The sequence below is a fragment of the Penicillium macrosclerotiorum genome (assembly GCF_028827735.1).
Source record: "Penicillium macrosclerotiorum strain IBT 26536 chromosome Unknown utg000003l_segment0_segment0, whole genome shotgun sequence".
In the NCBI taxonomy this organism is placed as follows: domain Eukaryota; kingdom Fungi; phylum Ascomycota; class Eurotiomycetes; order Eurotiales; family Aspergillaceae; genus Penicillium; species Penicillium macrosclerotiorum.
Genome location: NW_026643083.1, coordinates 1,537,969 through 1,557,112, shown reverse-complemented (window position 1 = coordinate 1,557,112; position 19,144 = coordinate 1,537,969). Strand labels below are relative to the sequence as shown.

Sequence of the window (19,144 nt, the reverse complement as noted above, 5' to 3'; positions counted from 1 at the left end):
AGTAACCGCGCTCCCTCAAATCTCCGCGGCTGCGGCGTCCAATCACTGACGCGTCATCTAAATTTGATATCAATTATCTTGTGGCATGACATTGCGCGAAAGATACTACTTTAGAGGCAAGGAAAAGTTCAAAAAAAAGATCAGATATGGTATGCGGAAGATATCGGCAAGCGCCCTCTGTAGCATCCTTTCATCCTCGGATAGGCCAGTCGTCGGATGCACGACGAGACAGGAGAGCTCTATCCGAGATAAGAGCTTTATATAAGTTCTGCGGTCAGAGGCGGATCCTGTCTAGATAGATATCTGCCCGTGGAAAGAGCACCACACACCGTTTATAGTGTATCCCCTGGCCGTTGATAGGATATCCATTTTCGTCTCATTCCATAAGGCTGGAGGTTTTTTATACGTAGGCCTTGAACGTCGCAGTGCCCGGAGAGCCGCTGATAACTCCGCCACGCCCGTGGATTCGGGAGATCCATCGCTATTCTCAGCCAGTCGCACGCTGGCTAGCCCTCCAACAGACAGCTCCGCGGCCCCCTTTTACCTTCGAGCAGGAGGAACCACATACCAAATTAGCCCCCAAACTCGTACTAGCAAGGCTGAAAATAGCGGCCCCCTGAATCAGGATTGGAGCTTGTTTTATAACTCTGGAAAACAATTTTAAAATGGATAGAGGTCTTTTTTATTTGATTTTACATAAATTGCGGGACGTAACGCCAGCCGCCAGAATTTTCTCAAAAAGACAATAATACACTGCTTTTCGCCGATTGGGGTTCTCAATGAAGCCGGAGAGTGTCCGACTTTTAGTCGCAATGCCTCCTTTTCTGCAATCTCTAGGTATTGCCACGGCGGTATTAGCTCTGGTTATCTGGCTCCTACATCGGCCAAAATCCAGACCTGAAGGGCAAACTCAGAAGCATGAAATTCAAGCGACTCCCAACCCCTTGATTGAGAAGTTGATGGCAAACCTACCACGGAGGGTCCTTCTGCCTCATCGCGACGTGGACCTGTTTCAACGCGCTATCAGTACTTATTACGCCGCACAAGAATGTGATGTTCCCCAATCTGCAATTGTTCAGCCGTGCGACACCGTGGAGGTTTCAGAGGCGATTAAGGTCATCAAGGCCGAATTTGACCGAACTGGATCGAATCCGGATTCCGATCAAGTGACATTCGCAGTTCGAGGTGGTGGCCAAACCACACTCGCACGAGCTGCGAGTGCTGAAAGAGGCGTGTTAATCGACCTCACTCATCTACGAGAAGTGACAGTTGCGGATGACCGCGAAAGTGTAACGATTGGACCCGGAGCCCGATGGGTGGAGGTTACACAGGTTCTGGACGATATGGGACTTGGAATTGTAGGAGGAAGGAGTTGTGATGTTGGGGTGGCCGGCTTTACTTTGGGAGGTAAGCACAGACAGTCTGCAATATTTACTCTTGCACCACTGACAAGCAAGCTAGGGGGGATTTCGTTCTTCACCCCTCGATACGGGCTGGCTTGCTCAAACACAATTAGCTACGAAGTCGTTCTTGCGTCGGGAGAAATTGTTACAGCTACAGCGACTTCCCATTCCGATTTATGGCGAGCGTTAAAAGGCGGCTCGAACAATTTCGGCATTGTTACTCGTTTCACCATGCGCTGCTTTCCAAACTCAAAAATATGGGGTGGACACATTTATGCACCGAAATCCCAGTCAACGAAGGGCCTCATGCTCTTGCATGAGAACCTCAAACTAATGGACCCCAGTATTAGCGGCAAGAAGGTTGATCCGTATGCCTCGGGGCCTATTGCTTGTCTTGGATATGTCCAAACTTTGGGAATTTGGCTTTTTTCCGTGCATCTGGCCTACACTGACGTGTCGAAAGAGTCGACAGAGCTAAATAAACGCCCAGCTTTCTGGGAAAATTCGGGGTTTTTAAACCTCTGGCGATATTGGAACAATTTGAAAGTTCGAACTGTCTCGTCCGCCATCATTCAAATTGGCTCTGGAACCTTTTCTGGTAAGCGAAACTCATTTGGTACGACGACCATCAAAAACGATATAAATACAATTATCGGGGCTCGTGATATCTTCGAGGCAGCGAAAGGGTCCTTTCTGAAGGTAAAGGGTATTTTCTGGGGCATGATTATGCAGCCACTTCTTCCCTCTTGGGTCGGGAAGGGCGATCCTAATATGGCCGGAATACATGAAAATGAAGAATCACTTATTATTGTCAGCTTGTCGGTGTCATGGGTGGAAGCTAAAGACGATGAACTCGTCTATAAAGTGATACGAGAGATACTTGACCAAGTTGACGATATTGCGGCGACCAACGGTGCAGGTCACTTGTATCGCTATATCAACTACTGTGAGAAATGGCAGAAACCCCTGGAAGGATACGGCCAGGATAATTTGCAATTTCTCAGAAGTGTTAGTAAGGTATATGACCCAGACGGGCTATTCCAGAAAGGGTGTACTGGGGGATTCAAACTTGGTTAAGCCATCTTCAATCTCAAGGGCTCCAATATCTATTTTAATGATATACATAAATTTTGAAGTATAGATGTCAGTGATGATTTATTGAAAATAGTTTTTCTCTGGACTGGGGCTAACAATAGCCTTTGCAGCTTTTAGTGGGTCGGCCGGAGTGACATGACGTCAGCGAATTGCACCTGTATGAGGGCTACTGGAACTGGGATATGACCGAGGATCGTAAACCGGTTAGCCGGGCCAGAAACCATAAGCATTTCTTGTCCCTGAATATTTTATGTCATTATAAGCTCTCGATATTTAGACTTGAAAAAAGAAAACTTCTGTCCTGACATCGCCACTTGTCCCAAACTCTGAAACCACTCCTCGAAATCGTGCATAGGCACTATAGGGTAAAATTATGCTCACCACTTGAACCTGATACCCTTGATTACGTGATACTTCTTTTTTGTTTTCTTTTTTTCACCTGGATTTATTTGATCGCCCATGACATCTATCTCAAAAAGCAGCTGGGGCTCCGGCCCACGGAAATATGCCTACAACATCGACGCTGCGCGGGAACGGGAAATGCACCTGTGCTGTTCACCTTAACTCCACCCTTGTTCCCCCTTCTGCTTATTAACTGAAAACAGCTAATGCTGAAATTTATGTAACATAGTTATCTCCCATACTGGGGGTTTTCACAGTCAGAGAAGTTCGCACAACAATCAGTCGGCCGCCATCCTAATACATCACGTGACAATGTCTTGACTGTGTTTGCCCAGTTGGCGAGCCTGCGATTGAATGCAAAAAGAGCTCTGATATCTTTGTTTGACCGGACTACACAACATGTGATCGCCGAATCTACACCTTCTCTCAGTCTGCGCGGTGGCGAAAATGGTCAGGGATCAGAATCTCTATGGAGCGGCGTACAGCAGCTTCCACGCCAGAACATACCGATGTGCAACCAAGCAATGACTTTGTTTACGACTAAAGAAGTCGACATGTTTATGGTGGCAGATCTTGTGGAAGATCCACTTTTCCAGTCCCATTCATCTGTGACGGGCCCTCCCCACCATCGATTCTACGTTTCTGTTCCAATAAAAGCACCGCACTCTTATGTCATTGGCAGCGTCGCAGTTCTGGATGACAAGCCTCGCGAAGCCTTGACAGATGAACAAATTCAATTTCTCAAGGAGATGAGTGCTACTGTCATGGATCATTTGCTCTCTCAGCGAGCAATGCGGGAGGAATACCGCGAAGAGAAAATGGTCCGGGCCTTAGGCTTATTTGTCCAGGGCAAATCTGACTTAAGCGAAGGTATCAACAGCCGAGAGTACTCAGAAGATAAGTTCAATTATATCGATCAAAGACTCGACAAGCTTAAGTTGGCGGATAGTCAACAAGAAAGGCGTAGCGACTCAGGGGAGAGGGGACGGCCATCTGAAGCATTTGATGAATTTCCAGACCCACAGAAAGAGTCTCAGAGGAGCCAATCTCCCGTGCACACGTTCAAGGCCGAGGGAGAAGGCTTACGGGAGCCTAAAGAGAAGGATGGGAAAAGTCAACGACCTCGATTGTCTCCTACAACAAGCCATCTTCAGCAATCGCTCGCCCCATCCAATGTCCAGTCTGTTCTTAACCGTGCATCCTGTCTAATGGATCAAGCATTGGATGTAGAGGGAGCTATGTTCATTGATGCCACAGTTTATGCTCGGCGCAAAATGATCGGTTCGGATTATGGTGGTGGGGAGGATAGGGATGAAATCAGTTTCGATCTAACAATGGACACGGATGCTATGAGCGACGACGGAATGAACGGGCCAAAAAGCCTTGTGCTGGGATATTCAACATCTTTTGCCTCAAGCCGAGACGATAATGAGCAAGATAATCATTATGTCTCCTTGCCAGGCTCTTTCATTGGTCATTTGATCGATAGATACCCGCGCGGGAAAATATTTCATATTGAAAAGGATGGTTCGGTTGCATTGAGCTATGAGGGGCTCGCAGACGAAGTGAGCCAAACATATGCTCTAGGAGAAAGTAAAATTAGGGAAGGATCTCCAAGGGGAAAGAAGCTACAAGAAGAGACCTTAGAGATCAAGCATCTCCACGCGATTCTTCCTGAGGCTCGGTGCATAGCAATATACCCAGTATGGGACTTCCAGCGCAGTCGTTGGTTCACCGTGAATTTGGTTTGGACAAATGATCCAGGTCGTGTGCTATCTGAGCCCAAAGATTTAACATACATGGCAGCTTTCAGCAACAGTGTGATGGCAGAGGTTTCACGAATGGACCTAGAGGCTGCAGATCGCGCAAAAGGAGATTTTATTTCCTCCATCTCTCACGAACTCCGCTCGCCATTACACGGCGTCCTCGGTACCGTGGAGCTACTTCAAGAGACTACCAACTCCTACACTCAGCGAGGTTTATTGGATACCGTGCAGAGCTGTGGTCGAACTCTGCTGGATACTCTGAACCACCTGCTAGACTACGCAAAGATAAACACCCTCGGATCGTCACAAACATCAAACCATGAAGAACGAAACAATAATTCTCTCTCTCAAATGGCTACACCAGGGCCGATTCATGACGAAGACTTAGGTTCCTTGGTTCAAGAAGTAGTGGAAGGCCTCCTGGCTGGACTCGAATTCCACAGACGTGAGACTGACGCCGCCTCTGAGCCTCAGAAAAGGACTGTTTCATCTATTGAAAATGACGGCCAAAATCGTATGATCACGATCGTTGATATTGAGTGGCAGGACAGCTGGCACTATCCGGTTTACGCGGGTGCTTGGCGCCGGGTGGTGATGAATCTTTTCGGCAATGCCATGAAATATACGAAATCAGGTTTTATACGACTGGGAATGCGAAAAGACACGCTTATTGGGAAGGATGACTCCCCCGTGTCTGCAGTTCGCCTCACAATTAGCGACTCTGGCCGTGGCATGTCTCAAGATTTTCTGCTGCACCACCTCTATATTCCGTTTCTCCAAGAGGACACACAGGCTCCAGGACTTGGTGTGGGGCTTCACTTGGTCCATCAGATCGTAAAGTCACTAGGCGGTCAAATAAATTTCAACAGCGAAGTAGATCGTGGCACTGATGTCGATGTGATTCTTCCTGTCGAGACCTCAGGACCAGAGCCTCCTCCCCCTCCCCTTATCATGCCTTACGCCATAGCCTGAACGGCATGACTGTATCGTTCTTCTCAAGTAGCTTTGAGCGGGGAGATTTGGGTATTCGACCAGAAATCTTCAATAGCATGCGGAATAGTCTTAGCCAGATGGTCGCCGACTGGTTTTGCCTTCGCGTGTTGAACCCCGACGAACTTCAGTACCAAAAAGCTGATTTTCTCGTTGTTACTGAACATGAGTACCGAACGTTCTCTCAACTACCCACAGATTCCGATATCAGGAAGTTCATAAAGTCGAAGACCTCCTTTCCTCTTATTGTGCTTGGTGCGCAAGTAAGCAGCCGGAAGTTGGTCAAAGAGAATGACCGTGATCGAGCAATCTTTTTATCACAGCCGTGAGTGGTGCCCAAGGAAAACTCAAGCACTTTGAAAGCAATTAACTGATTGTTATGTGCCATAGCGTGAGTCCCAAAACACTTGCAACGGCGTTTGAATACTGCCTGGGTCAATATGGAGCGCAGAGCGATATCAATTCTGGAGATCTATCTCCCACCACAGAATCTGACAATTCTAGCCCTCAATTGGCCAATAAGGAGGAAACCAGCACAGAAGAACAGTTAGAACCAAGAGGGGATGCTAAAAATATTCTTTTGGTCGAAGATAACAACGTCAACTTGAAGGTTTGATATGTAATCCTATATGCCTGTGTTCTATGCTAAGGTTCAGTCATTTAGATCATCGAGGCATGCGTGAAGAATACTAGTTTTACGTACCGGACCGCGAGCAACGGCCTCGAAGCAGTTGAACTTTTCAAGAATGAGAGGTTTGACGCTGTCGTTATGGGTATGTAATAACGCGTTACAGGCCCATGAACTCAGTAGCTCACGAAGTTTAGATATCTCAATGCCAGTGATGGATGGTCTTTCCGCAACTCGAGAAATCAGACACCACGAAAAGACAAACAATCTCCATCGGACTTCTATCATCATTCTCACTGCTGCCCTGTCCGCAGATGTACAACGGGAGGCCAACAGGAGTGGAGTTGACAAATTCCTAACGAAGCCTACTCCACTCAAGCAACTTAGGGAGATACTCCAGAGCTTACCATGATGACAAATACCCTTGGAACATAAATCGTACGGTCATTGACGACATTATGCCTGTATAATATTTGCTATTTTTGTGGATGTATCATATTATATTTCAATCAGAGAAATTATATTGATTAAATACAAACTTTTGCCTATTGCTGACTTGAAATTAGATTTAGAATGTATAGGCGAGACGAATTCTCTACTTATACGCATATCTGCTCAGACCTGGTCGACTTTGATATATATAAAGCCTTATATCCCTTCATCCTTTCATATAATTCAATTAAGAAAATCTCAGCGTGTGCAAGATTGCTTGACTTCATGGTATTAAATAGCTTAATGTAAAAATGCACCGTTCGTCTTGGCAACGATCTCATCATAATAAGGTTGAAAAGCAAGCCATCCTTTCTCCGGACTCCCGACTTGTCTTGATGTAAACTCAGCCTCTTCATCATTGATAATCTTCCTTTGGTGGGTACTTCCTTTTTCGGCTGCGTCGACGAGAAGCTGTGCATGGCAAGTTTTATCCAAGCTTATAAACCAAAATGCAGCCTCATCAATACTTCCACCGACCTAGATATAGGGGTTAGCAAGATACAGAAAAATTGTTTCTTCGCAATATTTTCAGCGTACAGTAAGGAGACCGTGATTTTGTAATATTGCAGCTTTTCCATTACCGAGTGCTTTTGCGATTCGCTTTCCTTCCTCTCGATCGAGTACCACGCCCCCAAATTCTGAGTATACGGCGTGATTCTTGTAAAAACGGAGTGCGTCTTGAGTTATCATATCAAGTTCTCGACCAAAAGCACTGAAGGCCTTCCCATGAACTGAATGTGCGTGACAAGCAGCATTAACTTCGGGTCGGGCCTTATGGATCTCCGAGTGGATTGCGAAGGCAGCTGCATTGATAGGCTCGTCACCCTCAACAACCTCTCCGTCTTCATTTACTAAAATTAAATCTGAAACTTTGATAAGAGCAAAGTGCATTGATAACGGATTGAGCCCTGAGCACGACACTATTAGCGCATCCATCGAGCATGTCCCGCCAGAGCTAGGTAAGACGTACAAAAATGGTCGGTCAAAATCGGATCTCGAACTGAAATATGCCCCGCAACACCCTCGTCAAACCCTCTGTCGGCGAAAATGCGGAATGCTGCGGCGAGATGCTGCTTTCTATAATCCCGCTCCTCGACTAAAGTGTCGAACTTGGGGTATGACCGAATTTTGAGCTTCCTGCCATTTTTGGCTAGCCCAAGGGCGCCAGAAACAGCATTGGTATGATCTTCATTGAGCAGGACCTTAGCAGAAGGCGCCATTTTGAATGATAGGTCGATAAATCGACGATGGTTAAGAACTAAAGGTGGTGATGAGTCTGGCGGTGAAAATGTCAGGGCTTGTGGGTGCTGTTATATCTAATCTTGCTCAGTGCTATGGATATTTATCCGGGACCACGGGGGTCATGGGTTGGATTTACCGATCCCTGCTGAATTCATCATCTTGCAATTGGATCGTTTCTCTTTTGAAGGGACCGAGGTACTTTATTGGGCCGCTGACCTGCGGGGTCGGTGTATTCGGCTTGTACCCCAAGGATCCGTGCGTCTCTATATGAACATAGTAGTGCCAGAGTGGGATTTCCGACTATTAGACTGTTTGGAAAGCAAATACGTATTTATCAACTAGATTTGTCACATAACATGTTGTTACTACGCAAGCAAAGGCGCCTATCCTTATCTAAGTGCATGACAAGCGCCTATCACCGTGAGCCAAATTACGACACATCTTGGATATCATCCCCGACTACCATGCTAGCAAGCATGTTGAAAATATCATATATCGAAGATTTCAAGGTCCTAATATGTGGAAATGTTGCCTGAAGACATGCAACGCTTGAGCGATATGTCTATGGTAGCATGCCTTCCTTTGATTTTGTCTAAACACGCCACTCATGACATGGTGTCTGACTTGCTTTTTGAGTGTTGTATTTTTTTTTACGAAGAGCAAATATAGATTGCACGGCCGCAAAGCTGCATTGGCAGAATAGGTATAAACAGGGAGTCCAGTCTTGCGTAGTGCTTAACCATCTTTTTAGGAAGATCAAGTAATTGGCCAATCAATGACCACGATATAAATCTTTGATTTATAATAAAGACGAACCGAGCGTTTATAAAATCCGATGATGACCTGCTCCGCTCTTCGATGTATGAACATCCGCGCAATTCCCCAACTTCATCGCCTTCTCAACCATATTACGCGTCCTGTCTTCGATTGGAATAGGTGGAAAATGACAATGATATCCGGAGGCTGCGCTTGTAGCTACATTCGCTACTCAGCCTCAACCCCGCCTACCAAGCTCATCAACTGCCATTGCACAGAATGTCGCAAACAAGCCGGCGCACCGTATCAGACGTGGAGCGCCTTCCCCGCAGATGTCATTCAATGGAAGGTCGAGCCTACGGTGTGGAGATCAAGCGACATAGCTTCACGCACCTTCTGCCCTCGTTGTGGATCGACAATGACCATGTTATTAGACCAGGAGCCGGATCGAACTTATGTGGCCGCGGGGACACTCGATGACGCCAAAATTCACATTCCGTCCCCTAGAGAACATATTTTTCTAAAAGAAAAAGCTTCTTGGTTCCAAGTACCCGAAGATGGTGCAGATAAGTTTGACGAGTGGAACAAGAGGCCGGGGGGTATATTAGTCTCTCTCCTGGGCAGAGGACTTAACGTCGGCCGATTTTGTTTTCAAATGCACGTTTTATAAAGACAGCAGCAGACCATGGCAAATGAAGAGTATCCGAACGGATCATAAAGTTGACTCGAAGAGCTGAAGTAAAGAAATAATCGAAGACACAAACTATAATGGCATCAAAGGGGAATCACGGAATCGTGTCCAGGTTACTACATGTACAGAAATAAACGTAACCCGAAAACGTCATCAGAACGTGCTACCTGCCAGCCGGCTAGCTGCGTTGCGCGCATCAAGCCGGTCATCATCATCCTCTGCGATCGACTCGGTCTGGCTGGTAGATCGCAGGCGTCCCTGGCCAGACTCTGGGCGTCCTTCCTCGTCTGCGTCGTCATTTAATCCTGGCGCAGTGAAGCTGCCACTCATACTACGCCCCATACTATCTGGGCGACGGGCTACACCGCTCCATGCATCGCCTTTGGGGCCCTGGCTTGAGGTCAGATTTGCACGGCGCACGGCAGGGTGAGCTTCACGCCCAAGTCGACTGAGACCCCCAGAAGCATCAATGGTGCGGATATCAGGGCGAACGCTTTCCAAAGTAGCCAGAGTCCGTCTTTCTGCTTCAATTTGACGCAAAGCATACTCGCGTAAGCTGAATAGAAGGTCATTGGTAGTCCGATCGAACCACCGACGCTTTTCTTGGAGGAGATTGTTGGTCACTCGCTGGGAACGCTTGGTAAGGTATTCCTCGTGGTTTTGGGCATCCTCCAGAGCATTGATCGCCTCATCCACCTTGTCCGGACGCACTGATGAGCTAACTTTCAATCGGTCTGCTGCAGATCGTTTACTCCGAGCAAGTTGCTGGGCCTGGAGGAGTTCTCGCAACAGAATGTGGCGGTTGGTCAAGGTCTCCTTGACAATAAAAGCATCCGACGAATGGTAACTCAACGGCTCCCCCAAGGTAGTGGCCTCGGCAGTGGCCTGAACTGCGTGAAAGTCTCCAACAGTTTGTATAATTTTCCCGAGTTTGCGGTACGCCGTGCTTAGGCCAGAATGGGTCTCCTGGACGTGCATCTGGCCAAGCTTCACGCCGAAATCAGATTCAGCCAATCCAAGGCCTATGATTATCAGTCTGACTCTCTGGGACAAATATCAAAAAAGTACGAGAATTCAAATAACATACCTCGACGCGCTTTGACGACTCGGTCAACCTTGTGGCTGGAGTCCATTGATCCCAGGTAGAACATCTTCACAACCGGCCGAGCAGCTTGAAGCTCAGGGGTATCATCTGGCGGTGGCGCAAACTGCTTCAGCATTTTGCGTCGTACCCCTGTAGCAGGTTGTTTCATCCGAAGCACCGGGCTATATCCGAAATCGCTCTCCACGAACAGCACAACCTCATCATCCTGAATGAGCACCTCATTGCTCAGGATAGTGTTCAGCCAGCGCTGCATTGCAGCCTTGACCCGAATCTCATCTTCATCTGTGCCTGCCCCAGCTGGAGTGACAGGAGGTGGAACGGCGGGCACTAAGGCTTCCGGGTTGGCCGAGATCAGATGGTCGGCGAGCTTGACAAATTCCGAGTGAGTACGGCGAACATCGCGATATTGAGTGGTACGAAACTTCGGAATGTTGGTCTATATTAAGGAATTGAAAGATGTCAGCCACGGTCTTGTCGTCTATCTCTCCGTCAAGATCAGAGTAGAGGCGACTTACGTGGACATCGAAGCGGAGAATAGGATCCTTCTTGCCGGTTCTTTCAAGACCTGTAATTTTGCCTTGAATTTTGTATGCAGGGGCTGGAGGTCGAGAATTCTGTCGGATTCCAGCCTGGTGCCTTGTGGGGAGCTGTGAGTGCTGCTGATCTGCGTTTGGAGATGGCTGCGCCGCGAACTGGGGGTGCTCGTCAGGGTAGCCGGGCTCCCCTAATTGAGCGTTCTGCAGCCGCGCAGAGAGATCTGGCGATTGAGGATTAGTATCTCGGTCACCATCCGCGCGACCCGCAGTATGGTCTTGACCGGGTAACGGGGACGTCGAGATGTCGGTGTTGACGGAGGTGGGGAACGTCGTGCGGTCGGCGCGCGGAGAGCCCCAGGGCGAAGCACCCGTGGAATGGTCCGGATCATTGGAGATGGCCGAGTAGTCCATGTTGGGTGTGGGATTGGAAGGAACACTTTCAAAGAGGCCAAGGGGAGAGCTGCGAGAGTAATAGCAGGCGTCAGTATTAATGGCTGGGAGTAGACCCCCACAGTATCGGCAAGCTAGCTCCTTGACGAGCGGACGACCAGACACGTACCTGAGGCGGCTTGAAAAGGAGAGGAGGAAGTACTTTTAAATGCGCATAGCCAGTCAGAGAGCAGTCAAGAGCGGTTGCTCGTCTTCAAACCAGTCAGTCCGAATGTGGCCTTGGGGGTGTGAGGTTGAAGGGAACTGGGTTACGTATGGACGGGGGATGCGCATGCCAAGCCCGGCCAGCACCAGCTCCGAGTTCGTTTTTCCCTTCCAACTAGACTGTCTTCAGCCATTGGGGCCACAACCAAAGCCCAATGTTTTATTGCATATAATCTTATCGTGCTCTACATATTGCATGTGCACTTCCCTTGGGAATGGTCGTGTCTCAGTCGTTGCGCCTCCCTCGGCCGGGAATGCGTTGTATGGCCTCTCAGCTTTATAAGTCCCAGACCAACACCACAAGGCGACGCATTTACTCTGAAATTTCACGACTCACAAGCCAAAAGGCGCAATGCTTTTCAACGTCTGTCTCCAGATGGCAGAGTGAGACTTTGGACCGGACACGCAACATTGGTATCATTGCTCACATCGATGCCGGCAAAACTACGACCACGGAGCGTATGCTCTTCTACAGCGGGTTCACTCGCCGCATCGGTGATGTAGATGAAGGTTCAACTGTCACCGATTTCCTGCCAGCAGAGCGCGCTCGTGGTATTACGATCCAGTCCGCAGCGATTACCTTTCATTGGCCTCCAGGAGATGAAAGTGGAAGTCAGTCAAGCTCCAAAGAAGCGCTTACACCGCGCTCGGCAGTCTCGCATACTATTAACTTGATCGATACCCCTGGACATGCGGATTTTACATTTGAGGTCATGCGTTCGTTGCGTATTCTAGACGGAGCCGTCTGCATCTTGGACGGCGTTGCTGGCGTTGAAGCACAAACCGAACAAGTTTGGCACCAGGCAAGCACGTACAAAATTCCTCGAGTTATCTATGTCAACAAACTGGATCGCGATGGGGCAGCCTTTGGTCGCACCGTGCGAGAAGTGAGTTCTCGCTTGGCCGTTTATCCAGCAGTGTGCCAGATTCCTTGGTTTGAGGGTGGCAATGGATCTTTCGTCGGCGTCGCTGATGCGGTCAACCTCCAAGGACTTCGATGGAAAGAAGGCGAAGATGGCCGTTCTGTGAAAATGATGAGTCTAGAGCAATTGGATACAGAAGAGCCATCTCTGGCAAAGGAGCTTCGGAAGGCACGGATCGCATTAGTTGAACTGCTCAGTGAGCAGGACGAAACCATTGTTGAAAGGTTTTTTGAATGCGATGAAGACCACCTTGCCTTGTCGCCCATGGATATCATTGAAAGCCTTCGGCGATGCGTCCTTGACCAGTCGAGCCGGATTATTCCCGTCTTCGCCGGCGCCAGTTTCCGGAATATGGGTGTCCAGCCTTTGTTGGATGCGGTGGTGGATCTCCTGCCCAGTCCGCCAGAGGCACCGGATCCAGAAGTCAGTATTGGGGGTGTCAAGGGAGGACTTCGACGACTTCTCTCCGGCGAACTCATTATCGAGAAAAACCAGAATGCTTCTGTTCCAACGAAGGGCAAAAAGAAAAAGAAGAGTTCTCTCCAGGCCGATCCCAAAGAGGCGATCTCCAAGCTTCAAAGCTGTGCGTTGGCATTCAAGGTGGTCAATGACGCTAAGCGAGGCGTCCTGGTTTACGTGAGAGTGTATTCTGGCTCTCTCGACCGCAACAGCCTTCTCTTTAACACAAACCTGCATCTATCTGAGCGAGCACCGCGCCTGCTGAAAATGTACGCCAACGAAGCGGTGGAAGTAGACTCAATCCCAGCTGGTCACATTGGCGTTGTTGTGGGTCTCAAATACGCACGAACTGGCGATACTCTTCTATCCTATGCAGGAAACAAACCTACACCTCCCGAGCCACTAACCAGCCTTCAACTCCGTCCAATCGATGTACCTCCCCCAGTCTTCTTCACCAGCGTGGAGCCGCATAGTCTGAGCGAGGAGAAGCGAATGCAGGAATCGCTGTCCCTGCTCTTGCGAGAAGACCCCAGCCTCCATGTCAGTATGGATGAAGAATCCGGCCAAACCCTTCTCAGCGGCATGGGTGAATTGCACCTTGAGATCGCCCGTGATCGTTTGATCAATGATATGAAGGCCAAAGCATCCATGGGCCGCATTGAAATCGGATATCGAGAGTCCGGACTCGGCGCTTCGGCCGCTATCACCAAGGTATTCGACAAGGAGATCGCTGGCCGACGTGGCAAAGCAGGTTGTACCGCCGTGGTGGAACCCTGCAATGGAGAGGATGTTCCTGAAGCCGCAGACGAAGATACACTTTTTGCGGAGACCATCGAGGGAAACCAGATCATCATCCGTGCCCCGGGCTTGCAGATCGAGAGCTCCTCCAGAAGCGACGACGAGACAAGCCCATTCCTCCCACCGGGGATGGACCCGGCGTCCCTGCGTGCAGCGCTGCAGAACGGTGCCTTGGCCGCCCTCGCCCGAGGTCCCCAGTTCACGTTCCCAATGCACAACACCCGGGTAACACTCACCATCAACCCGGCCGAAGACCTCTTCGGCAACGATACCACTGCTTCTGCACTCTCCGGTGCGGCGCGCCAGGCCACATCTGCCGCGCTGCGGGACCTTCTCACCGGCCCCGGGACCGTCGTAATGGAACCGGTCATGAACGTATCCATCAGCGTCGACGAAGCCAGTCTTGGCTCCGTCGTGCATGACATTTCGTCTTCTAGGGGCGGCCACATCCTGTCTCTCGACGAGGAAGTCTCGGCCGCTGATGCCTCGTCCGAAGACTCATTGCCCCCGATTGACCCTGCCCGAGTATATGCACCCTCAGACCCTTTCGAGGGCCCCTCCGTCGGCGTGGAAATGTCGAGCTCCTCGTCCCGCCCACGCACGATCACGGCCAAGGTGCCTCTCAAGGAGATGGTTGGCTACCTCAAACACCTGCGCAGTCTCACAGGAGGCCGAGGAACGTTCGTGATGAGCGTGGACCGATTCGAGAACATGTCTGCGCAGAGACAAAAAGCCGTACTTGCGGAGCTGCGGGGCGGTTTCTGAGTCTAATTGCACGGCCACCGTACTGTACACTATTCATTATCAACACCGTTGTGTTTGACTTAATATAACTCTCTACACTGTATCAATATCAGGTCACTCTGCTGCAGTCGAATAAGAGACGATGATCAAATAGCCCCATTGCTTCCGCCATATTCTAGGCCATGAAAGCCTCATGCACAATCAATTCTTCAAAGCGAGGTATATATGACTCCAGACAGTCCAATGAGACCGGACCAGCAACGGGCACCCAAGTCAAAGCCTGGTATAGCCCAAAGACGCCAACTCAAAAACAATGCGTATAGACTATACACGGTCCACTCCCCCCTTTACCAATTCTCATCCCAGTCATCCTTGTTCTTCGTAGTAGTCGAGGCCGTCGTACCCGTCTCTCCATGGTCTATCCCACCCGAAGGGTTAGGGTCTACGGCCGCTGGTGGAGTAGATGAGTTGGCTAATGCAGAGCCAGCAGGGCCCTTCCGCATCGCAGCCGTGCCAATAACACCTGACCGGGAGCCGCTGCGCTGGTGGCCAGCTCTTTCCTGCGCCCCGATGGACGAGAAGTCATCCCAGAAATCTCTCCGCTCAGGCTCGACGCGAGTTCGTCCAGTCCGGTCCTCGTCAGTGCCCTCAACAAACCGGTTAAACGAGTCTGCGGCACCGCGCACGCCCGTCTGCAAGTTCTGTCCCCAGCTTGCAGCCTGCACGCGCGCCTGCGCCGCAAAGTCTGATTCCGCGAGCTATCATCCGCATATCTCGTTAGCCATGCCGCGCTTCGCCCGGTCTCCTCCAGGATGGACGTATGACAGAAAAGCCCTTATAGGACCTACATACCTGTTTGGCCGTAGGCTGGAGATATGCATCATTCACTTGCTTCGCACTCTTGCCCACTGTCGACGTAAACCACCCAAATCCTTTGCTCAGCGCCGCCATAGGATCCTTCTGAAACTCATCAAACGCCGGCCCACCTCCACCACCGCCCCCTCCAAACCCGCCAAAGCCTCCGAACGGCGACGACCGGCGCTCCCCCGCCGCAGGCGCAGGCATCCCGCCTCCAAACCCGGTGAACTTGCCACCTTGCGAGGGCGGCAGCGTGTCCGAGCGATTCGCATTGTCGGACCCCAGCTTCGCGAAGTACGCCTCGTTCTGCTCTTTCTTGGAGGACGGGCCTCCTCCGCGTGGACCGTCCTGCGAGCGGATTGACGACGCGGCGGGCGAGCCCGTACGGGCGCCGCCGCTCAGTGGTGTGCCGGAGCGCGAGGCGGGCGTCGCGCTGGCGTTCTTCTTCTCCTGGCCGGGGATGTATTCGCGGCCCTCGACCTTACAAGACAGGCGCTCCTTCCACTCGTCACCGGCGTCGCCCTCGTAGCGCTCTTTGATGGTGGAGTCTTCGAAGGTTCGGCCTTCGGAGATGACTGTGGAGTGGGCGTCGTAGAAGTTCTTCCAGGGCTCGTTCCCGCCAAGCTCCATGCGCTGGATCTCGGCGTGCTTGAAGGCGTCCATGGTGATGGAGCGGACGAAGGAAATATGGACGCCGAGCCCGCGGTGGGTGCCGGCGCAGTTGAGGCAAATGAAGGTTCCGAATTTGGGCGAGGCCTATATAGGGGAGAACGGTCCCCCTCATGGGGTAAGGGTTAGCATTTGGCTTGGTCTGTTGTCGTGGGACGGTTTGATTGCCTTTCGGCGGGGAGAGGTGCGGTAGTGAGGATGGGAGGGCACGAGGACTCCTACCCATTGGGGTGATGGTGCGCCGCAGTCACAGCATTTTTCGTTTCCGTTGGTCTTGGAGATCTGGAGGAGCTGGAGGGCCAGGCGAGGTCTTGCGTTAGCTCAAGTAACCGCTATGGCGTGGGCCGTCCTAGGAAGACTAAGGGAGCGCGGGGGGGGGAGAAGGGAGAGGCGTACCTTGGTCCTCGTCTCTGGATCAACTTCCCACATGCGAGACGACATGGCGACCGACTTTGTGGAGTGAAGGCGAAACAATTGGCAGAGTCCAGGTCACGGCAAAGTGACAGGGTCCAAGGATGGGGGGACTTGGGCGGACTCGGCTCCGCCTGAGGATCGGGGGACTATCTGTTTTTGGTGTGCAACGCCCCCTTTTTTGGTCAAACTGATCCACCGAGATCGCGGAGTGAAACAATGTGATATACAATCGACAATAGGGGGTAAAAGGCGAATTGGTGGGCGGGGTTGTAGTTGTAGTTCAGAGGAAGTTGAGACGAGCGACGGTATGTTTTGTCCGCTGATCGGCAAGGGTCGCCCCAAACCTTAGCGTCATCGCCCAAGTTGGCGAGGCCACCACGAAGCTTGAAGGAATCCACACCTTGGTAAATTTGCCGAGAAGAGTCACGATAGAGGATATCAACTACGAGTTACTTGGGATGTTTACAGAGAAATAGATCCCATAGGCAGATCGTCATCAGTTAGTTAAATGGGTGCTAAGATACAGTATAGAAGGCAAAGGTCGTTAAGGATGGAGGCTTCAGCAAGGAATCTGCTCTCCGGCATGGACATATTTTCCATGACATCCGTTAAAATAAAAGAAAAAGAAGAAGGTCATCACACCCTCGCCCCCACAGATTCACGCCCTCGAGGACCACTTTGTCGTATAGCTAGGAAATGTTGCAGTTGGATCCGCAGATCGCCCATGACTGTATATCCATACGACGGGCCTCTCAAGAACCCTCCAAATACCAAACAAGGCAATCAGAAAACTATCTGCGGTCGGAAAGAATTGACTGCGGATATTTAAGCAGTCTCGGTGGGAGCAGCAGGAGCGGCGTTCTCCTCAGCCGGGGGGTTGGCCTCCTCGTACTGGTCGGCCGCCGCGTTGACATCGTCCTCCTTGCCAGGGCTGTCAATCGCAACCTTGACAGCAATGGTGCGGCCATCAATCTCCTTGCCGTTCATCTCGTTAACAGCCTTGGTCTGCAGCTCTTCGGAAGCCAGGTTGACAAAGCCGAAGCCGCGGGTCTTGCGGCGCTCGTTGCGTGCCTGCAGCTTCTTGATCATGAAACGGGGGATCGGGCGCAGAGCCACCTTGGCGGAAACGGGCTGGTAGTCGGCGAAGATCTCCTTGAGCTGTAAGGGAAAGTGTCAGCAAGGGTGTTGTAACAGCTCCAAACGGATCATGGCCGAACATACCTTGTCTTCGGTCAGGTCATAGGGAAGGTTAGCAACCATGACCTTGGTCTTGGAGGGAATACCATCCTCTGGGGGACCGCGCTGCTTCTGGGGGCGAGCGCGCGGCTTGCCCTGCTGCTTAGCTCCCTCAGCATCTGCGGCCTCGTTCTCATTGGTGGTCTCAGCCAGGGGAGCCTTCTCAGCAACGCTGGCCTCGGGAGTCTCCTGGCCTTCCTGAGCCTAGAAAAGAACGGTCAGTATCGTTGAAGAAATACGACAGGACCTAATGGACCCGAAAAGAGAAAGGGGGAAGACGTACACCACGGCCACGACCGATACGGCCGCCACGGCCACGAGCACGACCACGGCCCCGACCCCGACCGCCAGTCCGCTTGCGACCCTCGTTGCCGCTGGCGCCCTCACCGCCACTGGCAGCACCCTCCTTCGCTTCCGCGGGCTCCGGCTTACGAGCCAACTGCACCGACACCTTGCGCGACAGGATCTCCTTGCCGGAGAGTCCCTCAATGGCGGCAGTAGCTTCGGCCGCAGTGGCCAGGTCCACGAACGCATAGCCAACGGGACGGTTGGTGCGGGGGTTCACCGGGATCGAGGTGCTCTCGCTATGAATCTCATCAGTCTTTTGGATCTCCATCACGAAGCTTCATATGATACGAGGGATGTCATTTTGGGGTTGGGGGCCGTGGATCTTCGGGATAGCTCCAACCGGCGGTGTCACACGACTTACATGGTGTAGCCCTTGAAGAACTCCTTAAGCTCCTCCTCGGTGGTCGCGTAGGCGAGGTTCCCAATGTACAGGCGACGGCCCTCATCCGCACTGGCAGCCGCAGCGTCGGTGGCCTGCGTGGCCGCGGGAGTGGTGCCGTTGGTGTTGGGAGTTTCGTTGATGGTGGCCGCAGCCAGGTTGTCAGTCAGAGCGTCGACGGCAGACATCTTGAAGGCGGAAATGGATACGAAAAGGTTCGGATGGATGGGAGAAAAGCTCGAACGATTGTATCGCAAACAAACCGAGGGGGATTTGTTTGTTGATAGGTGCCTTGGGAGAGGGGCGGGATGGAAAACTTGACGAGGGGGGGAGGGTGGAGGGAAGGAGCAGGGTAGCTTGGTGCCCTAGATACCGATTGAGGGGGGAAGAAGAGATGGGGATGGGGAAATCGAAAGTAGAAGTTGACTCTTGGGGAGAAGAAAGGAAAGAAGAGGTGGAAGGGAGGGAAGAAGGGAAAGGAGACGAGGCGGTGAGCCACTAGGGGGAGTCGAGTTTGGGCGGGTTTGGGCGGGTTTGGGCGGGTTTTGGGGGGGGT

General features: G+C 51.2%; 8 protein-coding genes across 8 annotated transcripts; 4 read left to right on the top strand and 4 right to left on the bottom strand.

The window, feature by feature from the left end:
• Positions 1–812: 812 nt before the first annotated feature.
• On the top strand, positions 813–2,480 carry N7462_003455 (FAD-binding oxidoreductase; the record flags this gene model as incomplete). Its single annotated transcript, XM_057075181.1, has 1 exon — positions 813–2,480. One exon carries the CDS (start codon positions 813–815, stop codon positions 2,478–2,480), a length of 1,668 nt encoding a protein of 555 aa, XP_056934686.1.
• A 477-nt stretch (positions 2,481–2,957) lies between these two features.
• On the top strand, positions 2,958–5,638 carry N7462_003454 (GAF domain-containing sensor histidine kinase; the record flags this gene model as incomplete). The annotated part of the gene is made up of 2 exons (XM_057075180.1): positions 2,958–3,046; positions 3,130–5,638. The coding sequence occupies 2 exons, from the start codon at positions 2,958–2,960 to the stop codon at positions 5,636–5,638; spliced, it is 2,598 nt and encodes an 865-aa protein (XP_056934685.1).
• A 77-nt stretch (positions 5,639–5,715) lies between these two features.
• N7462_003453 (response regulator) lies at positions 5,716–6,696 on the top strand (the record flags this gene model as incomplete). The annotated part of the gene is made up of 4 exons (XM_057075179.1): positions 5,716–5,981; positions 6,047–6,266; positions 6,321–6,429; positions 6,482–6,696. The coding sequence occupies 4 exons, from the start codon at positions 5,716–5,718 to the stop codon at positions 6,694–6,696; spliced, it is 810 nt and encodes a 269-aa protein (XP_056934684.1).
• Positions 6,697–7,016: 320 nt separating this feature from the next.
• N7462_003452 (class II aldolase/adducin family protein) lies at positions 7,017–7,996 on the bottom strand (the record flags this gene model as incomplete). Its single annotated transcript, XM_057075178.1, has 3 exons — positions 7,017–7,253; positions 7,314–7,684; positions 7,747–7,996. 3 exons carry the CDS (start codon positions 7,994–7,996, stop codon positions 7,017–7,019), a joined length of 858 nt encoding a protein of 285 aa, XP_056934683.1.
• Positions 7,997–9,618: 1,622 nt separating this feature from the next.
• N7462_003451 (retromer subunit VPS17) lies at positions 9,619–11,517 on the bottom strand (the record flags this gene model as incomplete). The annotated part of the gene is made up of 3 exons (XM_057075177.1): positions 9,619–10,487; positions 10,553–11,006; positions 11,086–11,517. The coding sequence occupies 3 exons, from the start codon at positions 11,515–11,517 to the stop codon at positions 9,619–9,621; spliced, it is 1,755 nt and encodes a 584-aa protein (XP_056934682.1).
• A 458-nt stretch (positions 11,518–11,975) lies between these two features.
• On the top strand, positions 11,976–14,705 carry N7462_003450 (mitochondrial elongation factor MEF2; the record flags this gene model as incomplete). The annotated part of the gene is made up of 1 exon (XM_057075176.1): positions 11,976–14,705. One exon carries the CDS (start codon positions 11,976–11,978, stop codon positions 14,703–14,705), a length of 2,730 nt encoding a protein of 909 aa, XP_056934681.1.
• A 326-nt stretch (positions 14,706–15,031) lies between these two features.
• On the bottom strand, positions 15,032–16,652 carry N7462_003449 (GTPase-activating protein GCS1; the record flags this gene model as incomplete). Its single annotated transcript, XM_057075175.1, has 4 exons — positions 15,032–15,442; positions 15,537–16,298; positions 16,434–16,502; positions 16,608–16,652. The coding sequence occupies 4 exons, from the start codon at positions 16,650–16,652 to the stop codon at positions 15,032–15,034; spliced, it is 1,287 nt and encodes a 428-aa protein (XP_056934680.1).
• Positions 16,653–17,450: 798 nt separating this feature from the next.
• Positions 17,451–18,776, bottom strand: N7462_003448 (RNA recognition motif domain-containing protein; the record flags this gene model as incomplete). Its single annotated transcript, XM_057075174.1, has 4 exons — positions 17,451–17,783; positions 17,847–18,065; positions 18,145–18,445; positions 18,571–18,776. 4 exons carry the CDS (start codon positions 18,774–18,776, stop codon positions 17,451–17,453), a joined length of 1,059 nt encoding a protein of 352 aa, XP_056934679.1.
• Positions 18,777–19,144: the final 368 nt, after the last annotated feature.